Source organism: Microtus oregoni, unplaced genomic scaffold (assembly GCF_018167655.1).
Source record: "Microtus oregoni isolate MIOR12 unplaced genomic scaffold, Mior012 000006F_ref0000085, whole genome shotgun sequence".
NCBI classification, from domain to species: domain Eukaryota; kingdom Metazoa; phylum Chordata; class Mammalia; order Rodentia; family Cricetidae; genus Microtus; species Microtus oregoni.
In genome coordinates this window covers 6,197,025-6,218,410 of record NW_024543065.1, presented here as the reverse complement: position 1 = coordinate 6,218,410, position 21,386 = coordinate 6,197,025, and the positions used below count along the sequence as shown (strand labels likewise).

General features: G+C 37.6%; 1 protein-coding gene across 1 annotated transcript in view; it reads right to left on the bottom strand.

Moving 5' to 3' along the window:
* The window catches only part of Moxd1 (monooxygenase DBH like 1), an 84,085-nt gene that overhangs the window by 35,106 nt on the left and 27,593 nt on the right, over window positions 1-21,386 (bottom strand). Inside the window, exons 2-4 of the mRNA XM_041654005.1 lie at window positions 19,277-19,423; window positions 14,450-14,617; window positions 14,205-14,288 (exon numbers count right to left, since the gene is read on the bottom strand). Of these exons, the coding sequence (XP_041509939.1) occupies window positions 14,205-14,288; window positions 14,450-14,617; window positions 19,277-19,423 (399 nt within the window). The remainder of the gene's footprint in view (window positions 1-14,204; window positions 14,289-14,449; window positions 14,618-19,276; window positions 19,424-21,386) is intronic.

Sequence of the window (21,386 nt, the reverse complement as noted above, 5' to 3'; positions counted from 1 at the left end):
CTATCTATACCTCCCCACCCCTAACTTCAAAAGCAAAAAATACTGACTTTACTTTATGGGCTATGATGCACGATCTTTCTGGTCCTTTTACAAAACCTTTAAACACTCCTAAGACTATATTTTCCTTTATGTTTTAGGCCATGTCCTTATAAACTTTTAAAGCCCAAATCTGACAACACAGCATTGGAGCCCCTACCTCTAGAGCCTGAGCTTCTGACAGAGGGATAACAAGATTTCATGACCATCCCTACAACCAGGCATGTTTCTAGCCATCAGGTGGCCATGACCAACAGACTCAGTGCTAAAAGGATGTTGAGAAGATACTTGTGCATCCTGATGGAATGTGAGTGATGTGGTAGAAACTGGTGTTGACCCAGCACATCTTGCAGTCCAGCCTACAGAAATGAAACCATCAGCACCTAATGCTATGTTTATAACAGCAAAATTCCTCAGGTCACTTTGAATGTTCATCAGTAGGAGAGGGCTGCAAAACACTACATAAAAAAAAAAACAGAGTAGGAAGTAAATGCTGTATTATATTTTAACCTGTTTTTTAAAAAAGTGTGGTAATTTGATAGAATAAATTTCAAAGTAACTTTACAAAAGAGAGGAATTAAGCCAACAAGAAACCTGCATAATATTATAAATGCTTCTTTGAGCATTAATTGATAAAGAATACAGATACTTTTTACCATTGGTCAACTTCCTCCTGGAAAGGGAAACAGGAGAAAAAGGCACTACTAATTTTTTTTAAATGCTTCTTTCTCCTACTTATTTGAACAAGTATTTAGACTTTGGATCTGCTTCATTTTGGTGTGTTATTCTCTTCTTTGCAAGCTTTCATATTAAATTAATGAAATTAAAACATAAACAGGAAAATATTTGAGGAATTAAAATAAAAACAAGTATCATTACATTGGAAATGAAGCAAGAACATGCAGAGAATATTCTCAGGTTGGAAAACTGTCTTAAGAGCTGAAGATACTCTTCTCCCTCTTTCCAGTGGGGCGTGAACAGAACAAGGCTGTTTTGACTTCCTTTCAAGACCTCCAAAGGCCAGGGCAGGAGAACATGGTGTGACATGGGGATTTCTCATTATTAATTCAAGATGAAGGTATAAATTATTTCATAATGGTGACTTTTAGCACTTTAATGAATAGTATGTGAAAATACGTGACCACATCATCAAGCTATTGGAAAATTTTAATTGCGATATAAGTGGAAAACATTTCTCAGATAACTGCTGTTCCTTGTTTATAGTAACAAGGAAGAACTTAGTTCTCTGACATTTTAAGTTTACTTTGGTTGTAAATCTTAGAAATCTATCCTAGGCCAGGAGCGAGCATACCTAACAAAATGAGTTGGGCAGTAATCTCTTCACTGTTTAGAATGGAGGAATAAAAAATAAAGATGGTAAAAATATTGCCTTCCAAGATGTAAAGGAATTGATATAAACAAAATACATTTCAATTTTCTATTCTGAAATGTCTTGAAACAGTCAAAGAAATCAAAGTGAATTTTCAACTGCTTTGAATTATTGGATAATTATATCCAAGCAATTAGAGCTTTTTCAAAAGCGCTGAAAATTCTTTAATTATAGATTATTAAAAGATTATCCAGAAGAATATATATATATGGAAATAGAAATTCTTTTAAATTTCACATGTTAAAAGGAAAACACGAATAAGTAACAGCCATTTATGACTTTAATTTAAATCCTAGTTTAATTAACAGGTTGAGAAAGAGTTTTGTGGGGTTTTGTCTTTCTCTCACTATATTTCATTTTTAACAACCATGAGATAAAATAATGACATAAGCAGACAGCTAGTTCAGACTGTCAGATGGAAGAGCGGTGACAATAAGGGGACAGTGTGCCATCTATCAGCCTCATGTGCTCTCTACGGATTCTCAAATAAGTTCCAAGTTTGTCTTGTAAACAGGTATCATAGCTGTTTTGCCAATACAGAAACTAAGATTCAAAGAAGCTATTAAAGGTCAAGAGTAGGGAAAGCATTTTAAGCTATCTCTGTGAGCTGAAAAGTCAACCTAACTAAACTAAATAAAACTAAATAGACTCAGTTCTTGGGGTTGATTACGCTCATATTACCTCTGTATATGGGAGACTGGGGGGGGGGGGTTAGATTTTATAACCATCCTGTCTCACCTCCATCTCTGTGGATTCAGAAAAGACACCTGTCATTTCTGAGCCTTGCTTTTCTCTTCTGGACAATTAGTAACTGTTAAATAAAACAGTGTCTGGGGATACAATGAGCAATCGTAAGTGTGACTTCTCTAAATCTAGACACTTTAAAAGTCTTTGTATTCACATTCTGGTATGCCCACTAACACCAAGGTAATGGAGTTCAAGGGCCATCATGTAGACATTTTGCTCAGGGCTGTTGTAGCCACTGTAGTGATGAGGGACTTGCACTGGGCTTCCCTCTAAAAGGATGAATGTCTACCTCTAAATCATGGGTCAAGAATCAACTACTGTGGACATAATCGCCAGCTTCATAGTGGAAGTGATTATTTAAAAAAAAAAGATGAAAGGGACCAGGGTATGGTTCAGCAGTTGAAGTACTTGCTGTAAAAGCATGATGACCAAAGCTGAGATCCCAGAATCCATGAAAATGCAAGTGGGTATGGTCTTCATTTGTAATTGCAGCCCAGGAAGGCAGAGAGAGCCAGGGCATCCCTGAAGGAAGATGACTGGAGACAGAGCTGAATAAGTGAGTTCAGAGTTTGATGTCCCAACTCAAAGGACAAGGAAGGAGGATGACCAAAGAACATTTTTGACGTCAACCTCAAGCTTTCATATACCAAGGGCATTCACACACACGTGCACAAACACACACATACACAAATACATAGAGGTGCATGCACACTCATGAAAATGTATATGCATATGCGTACATGTACCACACAGTTATATATATATATACATGAAATGAAAACATATATGGAGGGCTTAATATTTAAGAGAATCAAATGTAGATTTTTAGGTAGGTGGCTTTAAGCTGGCAAATTTTATTTTTGTTTTTCTGAGGCAGAAGTTCCCTACAATATCAAGGGCTGCTCTCAAACTGATGATCCCTTCACATCAGCCTCCAGAGTGCTGAGGTTATAGATGTGTGTCAGCATGTCTGATTAAAGCAATATTTTTTCTTAAATGTTGGACTTTAGGTAAATAATTAATTTTGACATCATTCTCGGTTTTGTATGTCAATAAAATGGAGAGCTGAATTATATGAACACCTTCACTACAGAAGCTCACATGTATAATATACATTTAAACTATTAAGAAAGGGTGAACAGCATTGACACAGGAACAGACATTATTTCAATAAACTCAAATTGTAATCCAAGAGAAGATCCCTTCATTTCCAGGAGAACTGAAGGGCCATTATCTGAATCTTAGAAACAGTCACAACTTCACTGCTGATAGTTATATACATATGCCTGCAATTCAGAGGTAGCCTTGATATCTAGCATGGAAAGTATGATGCGATTTGCCAAAGTTTTAACACTAAATGAAGTTGTGAAACACACAATGATGTCATTCAAGACAAAAATCTGTACTCTCTTTAGGTATGAAAGGCTACAGTATGCAACCCCTTTCAATATTTCATATTAGGAGTCTTGGTATGGTTGGGGCATTCAATGTTTTTTTTAAAATGTGGTTTCCCTGACAAGCAGTCACTGTGCATTCAAATTTGACATATTTAGACTAAGAATCTGAAGTTGAGCTGGCAGCTGCCTACTCCTTGGCTCTGGTACAAGCAGATGCTGGTTATGGCATCAATGCTTCTTTGCCACATGTGGAAACAAATGGAGCTTCCTCCATATTGATGTGTCATGTTTCAGAATGCTAAAGACAAAGCAAAGGCCTGAGTCTAGGGGCAAAGGATGTTGTTTTCTACAGATACAAAAGTCCCATTTAAGGCTAAAGCACCCACAGCGCTGTTTGTTAGTTTTACAATAGACACTCTTCCCCAAGGGAGAGGATGCCAAGAGGAGAATGGTCAGCCACAGGCAAGTTCCTTAACCTGTTTGGGCTTCAGTTTCTCACCTATGCAACAAAGATGATAATGTTGACTCCTTTGTGGGTTTTGATGTGGGAACAGGCAGAATTCTCAGTGAGCTTTTGATCTTATGGCCTTACGTTAGTATCCAGTCTGTCCCAGAGAGTTTGCTTCCAGTCATCCTCAGAACCACCATTTTTTCACACTTGAAATCTGACTCCTTTGTACTGTCTCCAAATTAGGGTTTCCAAATTCTACTCTGCTCCCAGACTCTACTGTTTTCTTCCTTTTCTTCTTTGACTTCTTCTATCACAGAGGTGGGCACCAAAGTCTACTGGTTAGGTGTGTGTATGGGCTCGCTTAACTTCTGCGCATACACATTTTTCCTTATGGGGGCTGTGAGTTCCTTCATTTGGATGGCTGTTATGTTACATGGTCTTTATGTGATAGAAGACACGGCACTGAACACTGTCTAGAGTAGACCCTTCACAGGCACTCACTTATCCTCTGCAATGTAAAGGTGTCAGATGAAAGGATGGTTCCAGGTAATTAAGATATGTAGTGGGTGTGGTGAGCGTATATCTAGATTATACTGTTAATAAATACGGCGTGTATTTTCACGGCTTCTTTAGGCTGAGAAGCTATAGGCAACAAGCACATGCTAAAACCTATTTCCAGGCGGTGGTGGCATATGCCTTTATTTAGTCTCAGCACTTGGGAGGTAGAGGCAGGAGGATCTCTGAGTTTTGAGTTCAAGGCCAACCTAGTCTATAGAGTGAGTTCCAGGATAGCCAGGTCTATACAGAGGAACCCTGTCTTGAAAAACAACAAAAAAGTTATTTCCATGGTCTTGTTTTTATTTAACATTTAAAATACAGATACAGTGATTCAGTGAGAATCCTGTTTCAGTTAGTAGACAGCTTCTCTAAGATTTGATAAAATTTTGGGTGACAAAATGATTTAAAGAAATTCACCCTTTAAAAAAGTCAGCGAGGTGGGCCTTCAGGATTGTTTCCTGAATATCATTACATCATAAACGCTAATATCGCGACACCATGGTGTGCCTCAGTTGCACTGGAACGCAAGTCTTATTTGCCTAGTGTAGAAAGCATTCTGCAGCTCTCAAGTGGCTCAGGCTTTGCAATAGAAAGCAGCTGTGGCTCCAGGAAGTGGCTGGCTTTCCAGCTTCTCTGTCTGCAAATAAATCGCCAATGCACCAAAAGATGCCAATACCATAAACTGTTGAATTAGAAAGATTTGTCCTTAATATTGCTATGTGTGTATCTGTGCCTGAGTTCCTAAGTTCCTATTTTCTGTATCCCATGTGTGCACCATCCCACAGAGGCCAGACAAGAGCACTGGATTCCCTTAGCTGGAGTTAGATATCATTGTGAGCCATGAAATGGCTACTGGAAAAAAAAAAAAACTTGGCCCCCTCCAAGAATAGTAAGTACAGTTAAACACTGAGCCACTTTTTTTTTCAGCGACCTGGGTTCTACAGCAGACTACTATATTTTGATAGTAGATGCTTAATATGTGTTCAGTCTTCCATTTTATTACTATAAAAACAGTATTAATGTTGCTAAGAAAAGCAACCATTACATTATAAACATTAATATCTTGACATAATGTACTGTAAAAGTATTAATGTTGTATTACAAGTATAGCATCCTTTCTATTAAGCATTAAAGTATAGCATGTCTTACCATGTGCTATAGAATATTAATATAGCAAGTGCCATACAGGAATTTTAAATAAGCACAAAACAGTGGTTCTCCAGCAGTAGGTTGGCATCAGCGTTAGTTGAATTTTTCTGAATAGTATTGACAACCCTTCACACAGGAGTCGGCACCATCCAGAAAGATCTAACTCAAATGATTTTTAAGATGTCCCCTAAGGATATGAAACAGGCAGAACAATAATGACTCAACAAGAGTCATCCGTAATGCTTCTAAAATTGGTGTAATTTCCCCTTTCAAAAATGGTTGTATTATTAAGCTTTAATTTTTGAGTTTTTGATGAGTAAATACCTTAACAGTGTGCCAATTCAGCTTGGAGAATGTAAATTACAAAATTGTGAAACATATTAAATTCATGAGTTACACAAACTTGAATTTCAAATATCTCATTTAGTAAAAGTCAGTTTTCATTGCACACATGATGTTTTTACTACACTTGTGGAAAGTTCTAACCATAGCCGGGCAGGGGGGGAACATGCACTTACTCCCAGCACTCAGGAGGCAGAGACAGGCACATCTTTGTGAGTTCAAGGTCAGTAGGGTCTACAGAGTGAGTTCCAGGACAGCTAGGGCTGCTACTCAGAGAAACCATGACTTGAAAAAACAAAACAACAACAACAACACAAAGTTCCAACTCTAAAAACTAAAAAAATGTCTTGTTGCTCCAGTTGAGTCATGTCATCCTGGTTGTATATTAATACAACGTTCACACTGAAAATTGTAACATAATCTGGATTAGGAGCACATAAAAGCTGTCTGCACTATTTTTGTAATTTTAAGATAATTTTGTATTACAACATAATTTACCAAAGAATGCAAAGAAACACTTATAAGTTTACGTATTCATAAATGCCCAGCTTTCCTGATTACAATATTTAGTGAGTGAAGGTACAACATTCTTCAGGATTAATAATCACATAGACCACCTCTTGATTTCACAGATTTAGTTTTCCAGTGCTTTGGGTAACATGAATTTGACCTCCGATAGGCACCACGGTATTAGTTTTCTGGTGGCCAGCAGTTGGGGTAGGATCAGAATCTGGGCTCCCAATGGTTCTTACGCTGCTCTGGGATAATGGTTTTTCTACCTTTCTTCCCAATGTGTCCTCTTCTTGTTTAAAAGCACTACAGGTATTTTTAAGGCTGAATGTCAATATTAGTTTTCATCTCATGGGTCACTTTAGATAGACCATTGTAAGGATGGGAATAAAACAGCGCATTACCATTATTTTCATTTCTGAGGACGTTTTTTAATTCAGTCAAAAAGTTGCTGGTTTGGTCCCAAGGACCCTTATACCACAACATATGCCCAATTAGATTAGAGCTCGCTATCTTCTTTTCATTTAAATTATTGCTAATCCCCCTACTCCAGGCAGCCTCACATCAGATTCAACATTCTGTCCCTTTCTATAGTCATATGTGTTGTCGGGATTTCTGTCCTGCCTGGTTTCTGTCCTCGCACCGTTGGGAAACTTGGCAAGGTAGTGAAAGTGTCTTTTACCTTGACTTTGGAAACCAGGTCAGGGGGATTTAGGACACACTAAACACGTACAGTTCTTTGTATACCATATGTCTCAGGAAAGCTGAGAAAACAAAACCTAACATCGTCTAAACTCTGAGCCATCTACTGAGAAACCTCAGGCTGACTGAGTGACATCAGCCATTTCCCACTGGGCGGGAGTCAAAAGGCATGAGTTGCTCAGATCTCCAGAGGAAGGTCTGCTAGTTTTTCACTGAGGATCTATCCTCAAATCTCAGCTCCACTTGACAAGCATTGTACGGTGATGTATGTATCCCTTTGACCTTGCCTGACACTAGAAAGTTGTGGAAAGTCAGTTTACCTTTTCAGAAAATAGGAAAGACTGATGACATAATCTATCTATGTAGCAAAAATAAGCAAAAGTTTTACCTAAATACTTCCCTCTGTCAAGGTAAAGTCATTCAAATCTCAGTGATACCAACATCTCCTAATCTGACTATAGCACCCACACCTAGAATTCAACACAAATATTTTTGTGTCCTCTGAATGAAAGTGGTGATGGAGTCTCTTGCCAGTTTTACAGCCATTAACTCCCATTGTATGTGCTAAGGCTTCACCATGCTCTCAGCCAACCTTCGCACTACTTGAAAGTTACATCCTAGATGGGGGGTAGGACTGAACAGGGGAAGGAAAGCTGAGGAAAATAAATACACAATGTCTGTTGAAAATTATTTAAAGTCACCAGATGCAAGACTAATGGCGAGCATTGAGAATGCCCAAGAATGTCCCAGAGGAGTGTCACCAGCTGGTCTTTGTCCCTACTTAGACAAGAGGAGGGGGGGGGGGGGGTCGCTTACATTTCATTTGGCTTAGAGTAATAGAAGCAAGCCATGAAATCTAACTCTAAAGTAATCTTTCTTTCAAAATAAAACAGTGACTTACTGCCTCTCAGGGCCTCTGTCCAGCCTCTGAGAAAATACTTGAAGGAAGTTTTAGTCATCTATCACTATAATCCCCTCTGAGGGAAGAAAACAAGCAATGGTGAGCCTCTTTTGCAACAGGTGTTTTCACTTGTCTTCATTTAATCTTCCCTGAGAAAGACTTTTTGGATTTTACAACTGAAGAGGCAAGTCCTGATAGTTTACTTTGCCCAAGGGCACTTAGCTAATGCAAAGCAGAGTCAGATAGTCAGTGTGCTTTGTTCCAGCCCATTTCAGAAAGGCCTTACCTCCCTCTTCTCAGATGTAAGAGGTTTGAAAACCATGGTAAAATGGGTAACGCAGATTAGTCCTCATTCAGCCAATATATGCTGAACATATAAAACACTCATTTGATATTGACAACTAACAACCAAGACAAGTTCTTTTATCAACCCTGTTTACAAATGGTAGCCTAAGACTTAAGGAAGTGAAGAAACTTGCCTGGATCAGCATATATTGGCTAAGGAGTCAAGATTTGAATCAGACTCTGTTTGAGTCACTACACAATAGAAGCTGTAAACATGTGTGATTTCATTGTTTTGTTTAATGCAAATTCTTTATATGTTCATAAGAAATTGTTATAGAAATGTAATAATCATTGAATAATAATAGCAACAAGCTCAGTAAATTATGGTTATAAAGATTAAAAGCTGAATGATTGATAGCCCAGACAGAATGAAGTCTCCTGGTATCATTTTTTAAAATTGAGTCTTTCTGTTAGCATACTGAGCTGCCACAATTGCATCTTGACTTCCCAGATTCTTCTGATGAAATGCCCTAGAGAGGACTGAGATGCATCAAAATCTATGTTAAAGGAACCCTTGTGGGGGCCTTTTAACTAGGGGTCAGCATCTTCACTCTGTGTGCTGGAGGATTGTGAGAAACCAGAGTATGGGAATCTCAGACCACAGGACATCTGGTCTCCACCACAGACTTAAGCTTTTGTTTTCAGCGAGTCATAGATATTTAGAACCAGAAAGAACCAATTGAGATCATCTGGTCAAATCTCTTTATCTGACTGGGAAGGAATTTGAGGAGCAGGCAAGGTTAAGTGTTTTCTCTAGGGTTGGAAAACTAATTAGTAGCAGAGCAATAAATCACGTTCACAAACAGACATGCTTTCAGAGTGAACTCAATAACGTGTCCTCTATGGGACTACAAAGAACACCCAGGTAGTGAGACAAACCCCTGACATATCTGTGACAAAGAAGTATCTATGACATAGGCATAGATCTGTGACACGGATAATACAGAGCAACATCTTTAAAACTAAGCACCCTGTCAGAAATCTTTAAAATTTGCTGCTTTGGTCACTCAGTAGGGTTGGTGTTTCTACTAACATCTTTCCATACACAATTTTAGACTTTGTCATAGCAAATACCCTAGACTTCCCATATTTTCATTCATGTTTATATAAAATCAGATTAGTTACATATTGGGGCATAATTATTTAACACCAATAATCTTTGTGCCATGAATCACCAGAATGCAGATCTTTGAAATTTTATATTTACACCATGATCTTTTACTAGAATAGTTAGTGTTGCAAAGTTTTAAAAAGGAGAGAAAAGTTTTCCCATGAGGCTTATTGTGAAAGTTCATTTGTCTCAACTTGTTAAAAAGATCCATCTGAAGATCCAAAGATTTGCCTCCAGGGGTTATGGTAAGAGCCAGGGATGAGAGGGAAACAGCCATGAGCAAAAACCATCCTACAAGATTAGAGTAGATCTCGGCAAAGCACAAACAACCACTGAGTCAGAAGTCATAGCAAACATCTAGTTTCCCCCGTGAGAAAATGAAATGGGAGGCAGACGTGTGAGAAAGAGTCAAAGCATGGAGACACATCCTGATAACAGGATCAAAGCCATTCCCATGAGGAAGAAAGCCAACATCAATTAAGATGTCATTTCAGGGGGGAAACAGGAATGAGATAGATAGTGAGACCCACAGAAAGTAGAAGGGAGATTCAAGGTTCTTTTTGGTCTGGGTTGTGTGGAGAGACATGCTTGCTGGATCTCTGGTGGAAGGGGGAAGGTCGGTTGGTCGCTCCTCTGGCCACCTCTTTGTTCTATCAGGTTTCCAGCCCAGGATCTGCCTCCCAAGTCCTTATTGGTAATAGAACAACTTAGATTAAAAACAACAAAATGATGTATCCTGTTTGAACAGATAAATTCAAAATGAAGAGAATTTCCTGATGATAAAAACCCTTACAGGACACTGTACTAACACAACTAGTAACTTCAACTTCTAATGCAGCATGTTTAAGGGTTCTCTCATGACAACTCTATGGCAGTTGAGCACACCACATAAAGGAATCATTTATTAAAATGAATTCCAAGCTGATGGTGAGGACACAGCATGAGAAGGCTAAATAAAGCAGGCCATGCTAAACTGTCAAGATAGGATGGAGCGTGGGTTACCAATGTTAATAGCACAGATGATATGAACAGATGATCCCAGACAAGAAGAGAAAGTAATAGAAACTACCAATAACTTTCTATGGTTTCCACAATACTTATAATAATGAAATACCATCATCTAACATACACATTTGCAAAGTCATAATATTTTCTTGTGAGACAAGCTTGCCTCAGCCTCTTGAGTGCTTGAGATACACAGATACCATTATGCCTGATTTGAATTCAAGTTAAGCCAATTTTTTCAAAAACTAAATAGAAATAAATATATTGAAGGCAAGAGAGAATTTGGACAAATAACTTTCATTATGATCTTATCTTGCTCCAGAAAAAATATTTGTTTTATGATTGTAGCAATTTTCAGTATTATTTACCTCATCATTTCATAATCTTTATAATAAATCATTTTACATATTTAAGATTAAAAGTTAATTTTAATAATGCTATTAACTTTAGTCACTACTATTAAATAAATTCATAATTGGATCACTAATATATTTTATCTGCTTATTTTTGTTATTGTTTAGAGTCATAAAATATATAGCCTCAACATTTAAGCCACAAATAGAAACTTTCTTTGAATTATAGTGAAATTTATATCTTATAAAAATCTATCTATATCAATATTTTTAAATTCACTATACATCACATACTTGATAATCCAAAAGCTATCTTCTGTAGAAAGTACTTTGCATCAGAAAAGGATTGAGGCCTAAATTTTTTGATATTTTGTGCTGGATAGTTTATGTCAAGTTGATACGAAGTAAAGTCATTTGAGAGGAGGGAATCTGAATTAAGAAAATGCCTCTGTAAGATCAGACTATAGTTAGGCTTGTAGCACATTTTCCTGATTAGCAACTTATGTGGAAGGGCTAAACGCATTGTGGGTGGAGACACCCCTGGGCTGGTGGTCTTGAGTTCTATAAGAAATCAGGCTGAGCAAGCCAGGAGGAACAAGCCACTAATTCCTCCATGTCCTCTGCATCTGCCCCTGCCTCCAGGTTCCTGCCCTGACTTTCTGCAGTGATGAGGAGATGTGGAAGAGGAGTCAAATAAACCTTTTCCTCCCCAGTTGGCTGCTGTTGGTGGTGTTTCACTACAGAAATAGTAACCCTAACCAAGACAAGCTTATTTGTTCATTTGTTGTGTATCGGGAGGTATGAGCAGGTGCCACAGAGGTTTCCATAAATCCCATACGGAGCTCAGAGAATAATGTGTGGGAGTTGGTTCTCTCCTTTCACTGTGCGTGTTTCGGGTTATCAGGCTTTCCAGACAGTGCTCTTACCTGCAGGATCATCTCCCCAGTATTAACACATCTCATTGCTGGACAAGGCACTCGGGAAAACACCCCACTTAATGGCTTTTCAAACAAACCAGGAGTCTTTGTTTCCTTGGGAAGATTACATCCTGCCTTTAAAGTACTAGAGATCATCTCTTCTAGGACAAAAAGACTGGAAATCGAGATAATATCTCTGCTCTTGACCTATGAATTTTACCGCAGAAACTTACTAGAACTTAATTGTGACATTTATTTAAAAAATAGAATACCTTTTGAAAGATGGACTCTAACCAGCTTGCACAGCACATGTATTTTAGCCCTGTTCCCAGTAGGGCTTGATTCTTTGTATGTTGTCTTAGTTGGAGGACTGTGTTTTGTGATATTAAGTGAACTCTACTTTGGGAGCTGTGAGATAAGATCAAAAGTCTATCTTGTAAGGGATATTTTAAACTAATTAATAGAATTTTAATCTGCAGTCACTAAAACTCTCCTCAGTCACAAGTTTGACAGGAACCCCCTTCTACTTGGTGACCTTCCTTCCTTTAAATTATATCTTATATAAAATAAAGCTCTCTTGAGTTTTGGTAGAACTTCAAATATTTTCTGTGTGTGTGTGTGTATACAGTCTTTCATGCCATTGATTTTTCTTGCTACAAACACGCAGCAAAGGCATCAATGTGTTCTCTGGTACCTACTCCAGGGCCCCCTTATCTGTGTGTTATTGTGATAGACTTGTGACAGAAAAGTTACCTAAGAATTCTCGGTGAGGTTTCAAGCAAAGGAAAGCCATACTGATAGATACATTTGACTTTATTTCATTCAACTCAATCTTTAACATTAATAATCGTAAGAATGAAACATGTGAGTAGAAGCAGTTAAGGATTTTACCTTCTATTAAAGTTTAAAATGAATAGATGACCTATGTTCTGAAATGCTTGTTTTCATTTCAGGCCCTAGTTTTACATCTGTTTATTAAGCGTGGAGCTTGTAAATTGTAAATGACACATGGGTTCATGTATATTCTACTTTCCGAGAAAGACTCCCCTGGCACAAGTGAAGAACTTTGGCCTATGCACCAGTACATATTTGAATCTTCCTTCCACTTACACATGCATGGAGTCAAAATTAACTTCTTTTAGAGGCAAGCAATGCATTCACTGTTGTATGGTTGCTAAGACAACTGTTGGCAAAATATACTCTGTAAATGTTTAGGACCATCTATTAACTCAGACATCCCCTGTACCCTATGCAGCCGTGAAGCATCCCAGAAGCAAAGATAGATCTGGGCAACTGGATGAACACATTGTAAATCAACATATGTAAGTCACTCTAGAGGATATAAGAGCGATCATACCTCAACTTAAATGATCTGAGCTTGGTAGGGAGAATCTTGTGATTGAGACTGTTTACAGCAGAGAAAACTATGGCTACAGCATTTTTCAGAGACATTTACCTGCGAGAACAATGTTAATGAAAGGCAGAACCAACAATTCAACCCCATGTGTCGTTCAGATGCCAGAATCTAACCATTTGCTCCTCTCTTACATCCATACTATTTAATTACATAGTCTGGGCGCCAACAGAAAGGTAGTAACATCAGGCTTTCTAAAGGCTCACATTATTTAATTGGCAATATTTAACTATTTCTTATTCTATATAATAGCCGTGTGAGGCTTTGAAGAGCACATGGCCTAATTTTCAATCTTTTTTTTTTGGATCTGTCAATAACTGTCAGAGCCAAAGGTCTGTTCATTCATTCATTAGACGTAAAAGTTTTGAGAGACCCAATCCCTGGGAATGGGAAGAGAGAACTAACTCCATGTCAAGGGCAATTTGAGCTTATCCGTCTTTTGAGCTTCTCCAAATTTTCGTTTTCATCAGTTCAATAGAAATCCACTGATTACAATTTTTCCCATCCTCAAGAAAACATGATATTTTGTATGACAAAATCTAGTATTTTCAATGAATCAGATATTCTCAAACGATGTAAGTGAGAAATGTCACTTACTTCATAGGATATATCAATATGCAAACATACTATTTAAAATAGCTATTCCTACTACAGCAATATCGCCTACTTACCTCAGATGTGTAAACTTGGAAGTTAACAGAAAAGCTAACCACAATCCAAGCTATCAATATCAGAAAACAGTGTGTGGATCAGACAAAACAGTTTCTTCTTTCTCAGTAACTTCCATATACTTAGAAATCACTTCTATATTTTTTACTATTTTCTATTTTTCAAAAAAAAATTGGCATTCACATGGCCCACATGAAAGTCACATACCTTTATTACATGGCGCTTTTCTTGGAATTCAGGAATCTTAAACATTTGGCACCAGTATGTTGTGCCTTTGTTTGGAATGGGGACCTGTCTTAAGAAGAAGGGGAAGAAAATAAAAAGTCACGTTCTATTGACATGGCATCAAATTTAATAATATAAGTAAACAGTCTCTTACACACTTTCATTAACCAATATTTTTGTTTAAAAGCAGAAAAGGTACAAAAACAATAAAGAAAGAAGAAACTTACGTCTTGATTTACCAGATCAAAGTATGGTGAGGCTGGAGACAACACATCGACTTTCTCAGGGTTCAGTAACCGCAGACTCCTTGTGCCTCGATTTGAATCATGGTATTTGGGACCAGATTCTCCAGGATCTTCATGGTGGTAGGCCCAGATAACTCTCACTGTGCTATCCTGGTAATCAGATATAGGTACGTTATGTCTCACAACAACACTATCCTTGCCATTGAGTTGTGTTTGAAGAATACTACTTAAATCAGCATGTAAGAATAAAGAAATGAGAAGAAAGATATTTAGAATATCCAAAGGGTTGATTCTAACCCCCCCCCAAAAAAAAACAATGATCAAATACTAACCAAACTAATCAAAAGGAGAATATTCAAATGAATAAAATTGAAGGCTAAGAAGGAAAATATTATCAAAATATAATCTAGAAACTCATTATAGAACCCCTTAAAACTGATTTAAAAAAAGAGTGGAAAATTTAGAAGAAATGGTAAATTTCTAGACATACATGTGTTGTGTGGAAATTTTCTCTAAAACAAAATCTTCCATCTTTGAGAACATGCACTAGACTACAAGAGGTTCTAAAGTGAGGTGACATATTCTGTCCTGAAAGCAACCTCCTTAGACACAAATAAACAACTCAACAGTTTCAGGAAGTCCCTGAAACTGACCAGGATCCTCCTTTCCAAGTATATATAGGCACTAAGGACTTCTGAGCAACATACTCAGACAAACCGAGGCTCTGAGAATACTTTCTGACCAGCTGAGCTATTGAAAAGACTCAGGCAAGCTGAACTGTCCAGATGAGTCTCCATACCCATCTGTCCAGATACCTGAAAGAAGTGGAGACCAGATGAGTTTCTTAGGAGAGTCCAATCATTTGAGCTGCCCACAAGTTGTGCAGTGTGCCCAGGTTTCCAGCTTTCATACACTGTGACCCATCCCGAGGTGAGCTTTTAGTAATGCAGCTGCCTGAGTAATTTCTCACCCATCCTCCCACTAGTAATCCCAATAAAACCCATTGGTTCACCAAGTTTGAATTTGGTACTATCTTTAGTTTGATTTGTTGCTGGTTTCTTACCAGGATGAGTAGATGCTTGCTCATGCCTACCCATGAATAGTGTCACACAACCACGGGATCTACCCAAAATAAACTAAGAGGATATAAGCACCTTAAACAGATATATAACAACCATCAAGACTGAAACAGGAATACAAAGTCTCACAGCAAAGAAAAGCTTATGACTAGATGAATTCTTTTCCAAATTTTACCAAACCAGTTTCCATATGAATATGCAGGCAAAAACTCTCAGTAATATACTAGCACGCCAAACTCAGGAACATATGAAAAAATCATACGCCATGACTAAGTTTATCTCATTTCAGAATTGTGAGGTTGGTTCAATATACACAAGTCAGTAAATATAAAACAGCCCATAAACTTAAGAAATCATCTGCTAATGCCAACAAATTCAGAATAGGCCTTCTAAAAAGTTCAGTATCCCTTCATGATAAAAGCCCTGAAGAAACCAGGAATAGAAGGAACATATCTCAACATAATAAAGAACATATATGACAAATCTGTGACCAGCATAGCACATAGTGGGAAACAGAGAACATGGTCTCTAAAGTCTGGAATGAGATAAGGGAGCCTCTCACTGTAGTGACTGAATTCTTAGAGTACTAAGTAAAGAGGAAGAAACAAAGTTATATGAATAAGAGAAAAAAAAATTCAACTTACTGCTATATGCTGACGAAATGATCCTATATCTTAAAGACCCTAAAGATTCCACCAGGATATTCTTACCTCTGGTAAGCACATGGGGCAAAATAGCAGGATACAAAATTCATTTACAAAAATCACTAACTTTTCTATAGATCAATAATGAACATGCTCAGTAGGAAGCTAGGGGAAAATATCGCTTGCAATGACTTCAAATCAATAAAAGACAAGGAATAAACAAGGAGGTGAAAGATTTCTACAATCAAAACTCTAAGACAATGAAGAAAGAAAATGAAAAAGTCACTAGAAGACAGAAAGGTCTTTCATAATCATGGGTTGGCAAAATCAATATGAAACAAACATGTATGTCAGTGGAGTACAATAAAGGACCTAGAAATAAACCCAGGAAGCTCCTGGTAGCTACTTTCACCGATGTCCTCAAAGCACAGCTTGAAAAAGAGACAATATCTTCACAAAACAGTGTTTTTGGGAGGGAACTAATATTTTACCCTGAACAAAAATTGATCCAAAATGGATTAAATAAAGACTTTAATGTAAGAAACTCTGGAAACTGCTAAGGGGAAAAAGAAGTAAAACACTTCAAGATGTAAGCATAGGCAAGAATTGTTTTTAAATAGAACTGGAAATAATCCCAAGAATTGATGGCAGACCGTATCTGCACATCAAAAGAGACAATCTCCAGGATAAAGAGACAGTCTAACTACACCATGGAAAAGTGTTTCCTAACAAATCATCAGAACAGGGAATATTATCTATGGTACTTAAGGAGCTACACAAATTAATTACCATAACACTAAATCAGCCAGTCAACAAATGGGCTCGTGGATAGAATAGTCTATTCTCAAAATAAATACAAATGACGAATAAATATAAACAAGTGTCATAAATCCTTTGCTATTAGAGAATTTCAAATTAAGTTTTGAGATCTTTGGTATTTCCTTGGTACCACTTTGACTAATCAATCAACTAAATGTGATCTAGTCTTGGCAACCAACGTTTTCCTTGGTGGCATAAGATGTCTGCTGGAACTTTTTCTCCCCCTTTGTTCAGTGACTCCATTTCCATTTCATACATGTGTCTATTTTCAGAAGCCTCTACAGTAGTGAGTTTTCATATGGTTCTCCAAATGGCTCCTACTGCTAATTATCTTTCCCTATAATCCCTCTCTTACCCCTTTTTCCTCCTTTCAAATCTTGACATTCCCATTCTCCTCAGTCAGAATAGCTATCAGCAAGAAAACAAATGACTACAAATTCAGGTGATTGTGTAGAAAAATTTAACCTGTAGTTCAGTGCTGCTGGAAGTGAAAACATGTACAGTCACAATGAAAGTCAATGTGAAGTTTCTTCACAAAGTGAAAAGCAGAACCACGTCATCCTGCTATCCTGCTCCTGGACATATTCCAAAGGACGCCATACCCCACTACAGAGACACTTGTCTCTGCATGCTCATTTTTAGTCTATTATTCGAAATAGTTAGAGAATGGAATCAGCTTAGATGCCCATCGATCTTGAATGGATACTGAAAATGGAGTACATATAGTCAATGGAGCAGGGCCTCGATATTGGTAAAAGGAAATTCTGACATTTAAGGGAAATTGATGCAACTAAAATCACCATGTAAACAAAATAAGCCAGACTAAGAAAGCTTCTGTTTTCTTTTTTAAGAGAATCTAGAGTTTAAATTTTATATATTTATGCATTTATGTATGTGTGTTTGTAGGTCATGAAACCAGAATGGGGAGCCTCAGAGAGTTGGAAGGGATCTTCAAGAAGAGGAAAAGACAGGCAAGAAAGCAGAGAAACTTTGAACAGGGGGCACAGAAAGGGCAGTGGAGAAGGGAACAAATGTGGCAAAGCAGAATGGCATATTTCTATGAAAATGCTATGATGGAATCCTTTACTTTGTATGTTAACTTAAAAATAATTTTAAAATAAAAAGTTCATTTTTAAAAAACATTAGCTTACTCTTAGATTGCTTGTTTCCACAGCAGATCCTCCTCTAGGCACGAACTCAATTATGGATTTAGAGAAGGTGCAAATACAGAAGAAGGCAGCTCTGTGTCTGGGCTTGTTTATTTTACAACTCAAATCTGTGCTCAGTATGGGAATACCAGGAATTTCCAAGGGGAAGCGAGTGAAACTGGCTTTGACTGAGCTACAGAAGGAGATTGCCTGAGGGGCCGTGGGATGGGAAAGGTTTGCAGAAACAGAAAAATGACTGGATCCTTCAGCCCGCTCCTTGGAATAAGAACTCTGAGAATAAGTAATAAAGGAAGGCTACTTGTGTCAAATGTCCTCTTTGCTCTATTTTTTGTAGGTCCGATGACTACAGTAGTGTTCCAACAGAATTATGGTTGTACTGTTTGCTACATGGAAAGTGATGCTGGACTGTCCTTGTGCCTTCTTCCTTCTTCACTCCTTAGGCTGAGGGCTAATAAGAAGGACTTCAGATGTTTTAGATTCTCTTTTTTGAAGCTTTATTGGATCGAATGAAAAAGAAAATTTTTATTGGTCTACACAAAAATGAAATGGCAAAAGCAACCGATGGAAAGCACCACAGGAGCATACTTCCTCCAAATATTTAATTTGCATATTCATGAAGATAATTTTGTGTGAAATCTGAAAATAAGAAACCTCATATAACGTGCCAATAGGTGATTATAATCAACTGACTATTCATCCGGATTTCCGAAATTTACAAAGCCAAACCGGTTTCAAATCGGATGAATTACACCCTCATATTCAGCATGATGATTGTCTTTTGTGTCACACATCTCTTCAAACCTTTATTATCTATCTTCAAATTTTACAGGCAAAAGCTAAGATGTACTTTTATTTCTTAAAATCAGCTGTCCTAAAGGAGAACTTCAAAATTTTACATCTGCATAAAGATGCCTTCCATGAAATGTATGGTTTTAAACTTGGGAGAGTTTGCAAAGAGCAGATCAAAAATTTCCCAAGGATTGTTTGACATTGCCAATACTGCTTCCAGGGCCTCTTCCTTTTAGTCTCTCAGTCACTTTATACGTGTAAACACGCTACCAGGTTACCCATGAGAGTGCTCAGTCCCACCCTGCTTACCGTGATTCTCTTGTCATTGGCATCACACGTGTGCAGCTCTCTGGTAAACTCAATTACCGTGTGCGTGCTGTTTTCCATGGCATAGTCTAGGTGGTAATCTTGCTGGGTGTCTTTTTCCAATTCTTTATTTGCATTTGTGAAATAGTCCTGTCGAAAAAGGAAAAACAAAAATCAGGATATTCTAATACAGAATAAAAATAGTTTAAGAGAATGTAGGGGATATTCCAAAGTCAATTCGTGGTTTGTTCGGGATAAAACCCTTATACCTAAACCCATTTTATGAATCCTGGGATTTCCCAATGGACTGGGAATAACAAATCAAGATTGGTTATCTAGCAAACTGATCTACATTTAAACACCTGGTCCTTTGGGGAAAAAGAAGTAAAGATCCACACTCTCGCTGAGCATCAAAACTGAATGACTATTTGAGGTCACCGAGTGGATTTCTTCTGGTGTACAAATGAAAAGGGGGAGACCAGCACCATGCAATGGCTGGTCCCCACACGAGACAGATGGCAACAAGCCAGAACCAGCCCCAAGATCAGCACTTTTCTATTGCTTACAGCATCCCTTCATTCATGAATCCAAAACGCCAAGAGTAGTCAAAGGCAATTACAATACAAACTTCAACAGCACACGCTTATTACAATGAAATGCAATGAGAAAATATGCAAAGGAATGAAATTGCCAAAATATAGGATATTGATCAACTGAAAAAATTTTGGTTTTGTGGGTCACTTCTGGGACGTGGACACGAGCAGCATGAGCTTGAAACCAGGTGACTGGAATTCGATCTCCACCAGTCCTGGTAAATGGTTTTGTAGGATCGAAGAGGTCACATTCTGAGATCTTCTATTTGAGCACTAGCAAAATGGGCATAGCATGTATTTCTGTTGCAGGTTTTTAAATAGCATGTAGCCTATTACACTGAAAAGGATCAAAATAAATATGGTCATTTTGTCGCAAAATACTAAGTTTTATATATAGCTTAATTGTTTTCAATATGTAATATATTTCATTTTTGAGATCATCCTGTATTAGAGTACACATACCAGAACATAATTATAATTACTATAAACAACATCAAGTTATATTTGAAAAATTGGTTGCTGTGTTGGACTCAGAAAGCATAGCACACAGGCTGGGTGGTGTTGGCGCACACCTTTAATTGCGAGGCAGAGGCAGGTGATCTCTATGAGTTTGGGGCCAGCCTGGTCTACAAGAGCTAGTTTCAGGACAGTCTCTAAAACTACAGGGAAACCCTGTTTTGAAAAAAACAAACAAACAAAAAAATTATAGCACACAAGAAAAGTCTTTAACTATGTATGAGAGTAACACTTGAGTGACGATTGGCAATTTTATTCTTAGTATACTTTAACACAATTATCAAATATGTAGAAATTTGACATCCAAGATCTAGATATTTTTTAATACAAAAAAAACTCCAATTACTGACAGAGTCTAACTAACCTTTCTTTACAGTGGGGATAACAATTGCAACCTTTATGTACATAATGCTCAAGGTGCTGCTGCAGCCTGGTACATCTACTCACTTGTTCTTTAAAGTGTCAGATCAATGACATGAAACCATTTCTCCATTTGCAAACAAGAATGAAGCCATGGGACAGGATAATCCAGGTAGATGCTGTGAGCCCTAGCCCACAGTCTGTATACTTCATTGTGGCCACCACTGCTGGAATGTGGGTTTTATTTTACTTTCTTTTCTCTGCCTGTAGAAACTCATTACATTAGGCTTTACATAAAATACTACCTATGTGTGCTAAACCTGAGGGCTGACCCTGGGAACTAGGTTATAAATATGAAAATAATTTAAGTGACATATCCCATGATGATGCCTGGTTTCCATCACATAGATTTGAATCCTTCAATTAGATCCCAATGCCTAGGAAAGAAGAAATGGAGACCAACTGTTCCTTCACGCTCATAGTTCGCTACATTAGTCATGCAATTCATTTTGTAAACAAAAAAAAAAGGAACACAGTGCAAAATGTAATCAGTTCAAAGTATAGGGTAATTATTCTGATCTTGCAAATGTTTCCCCTACCCATAGTTGCATACGATATCCAACTTGCTTGCCAAGTTTCCATTC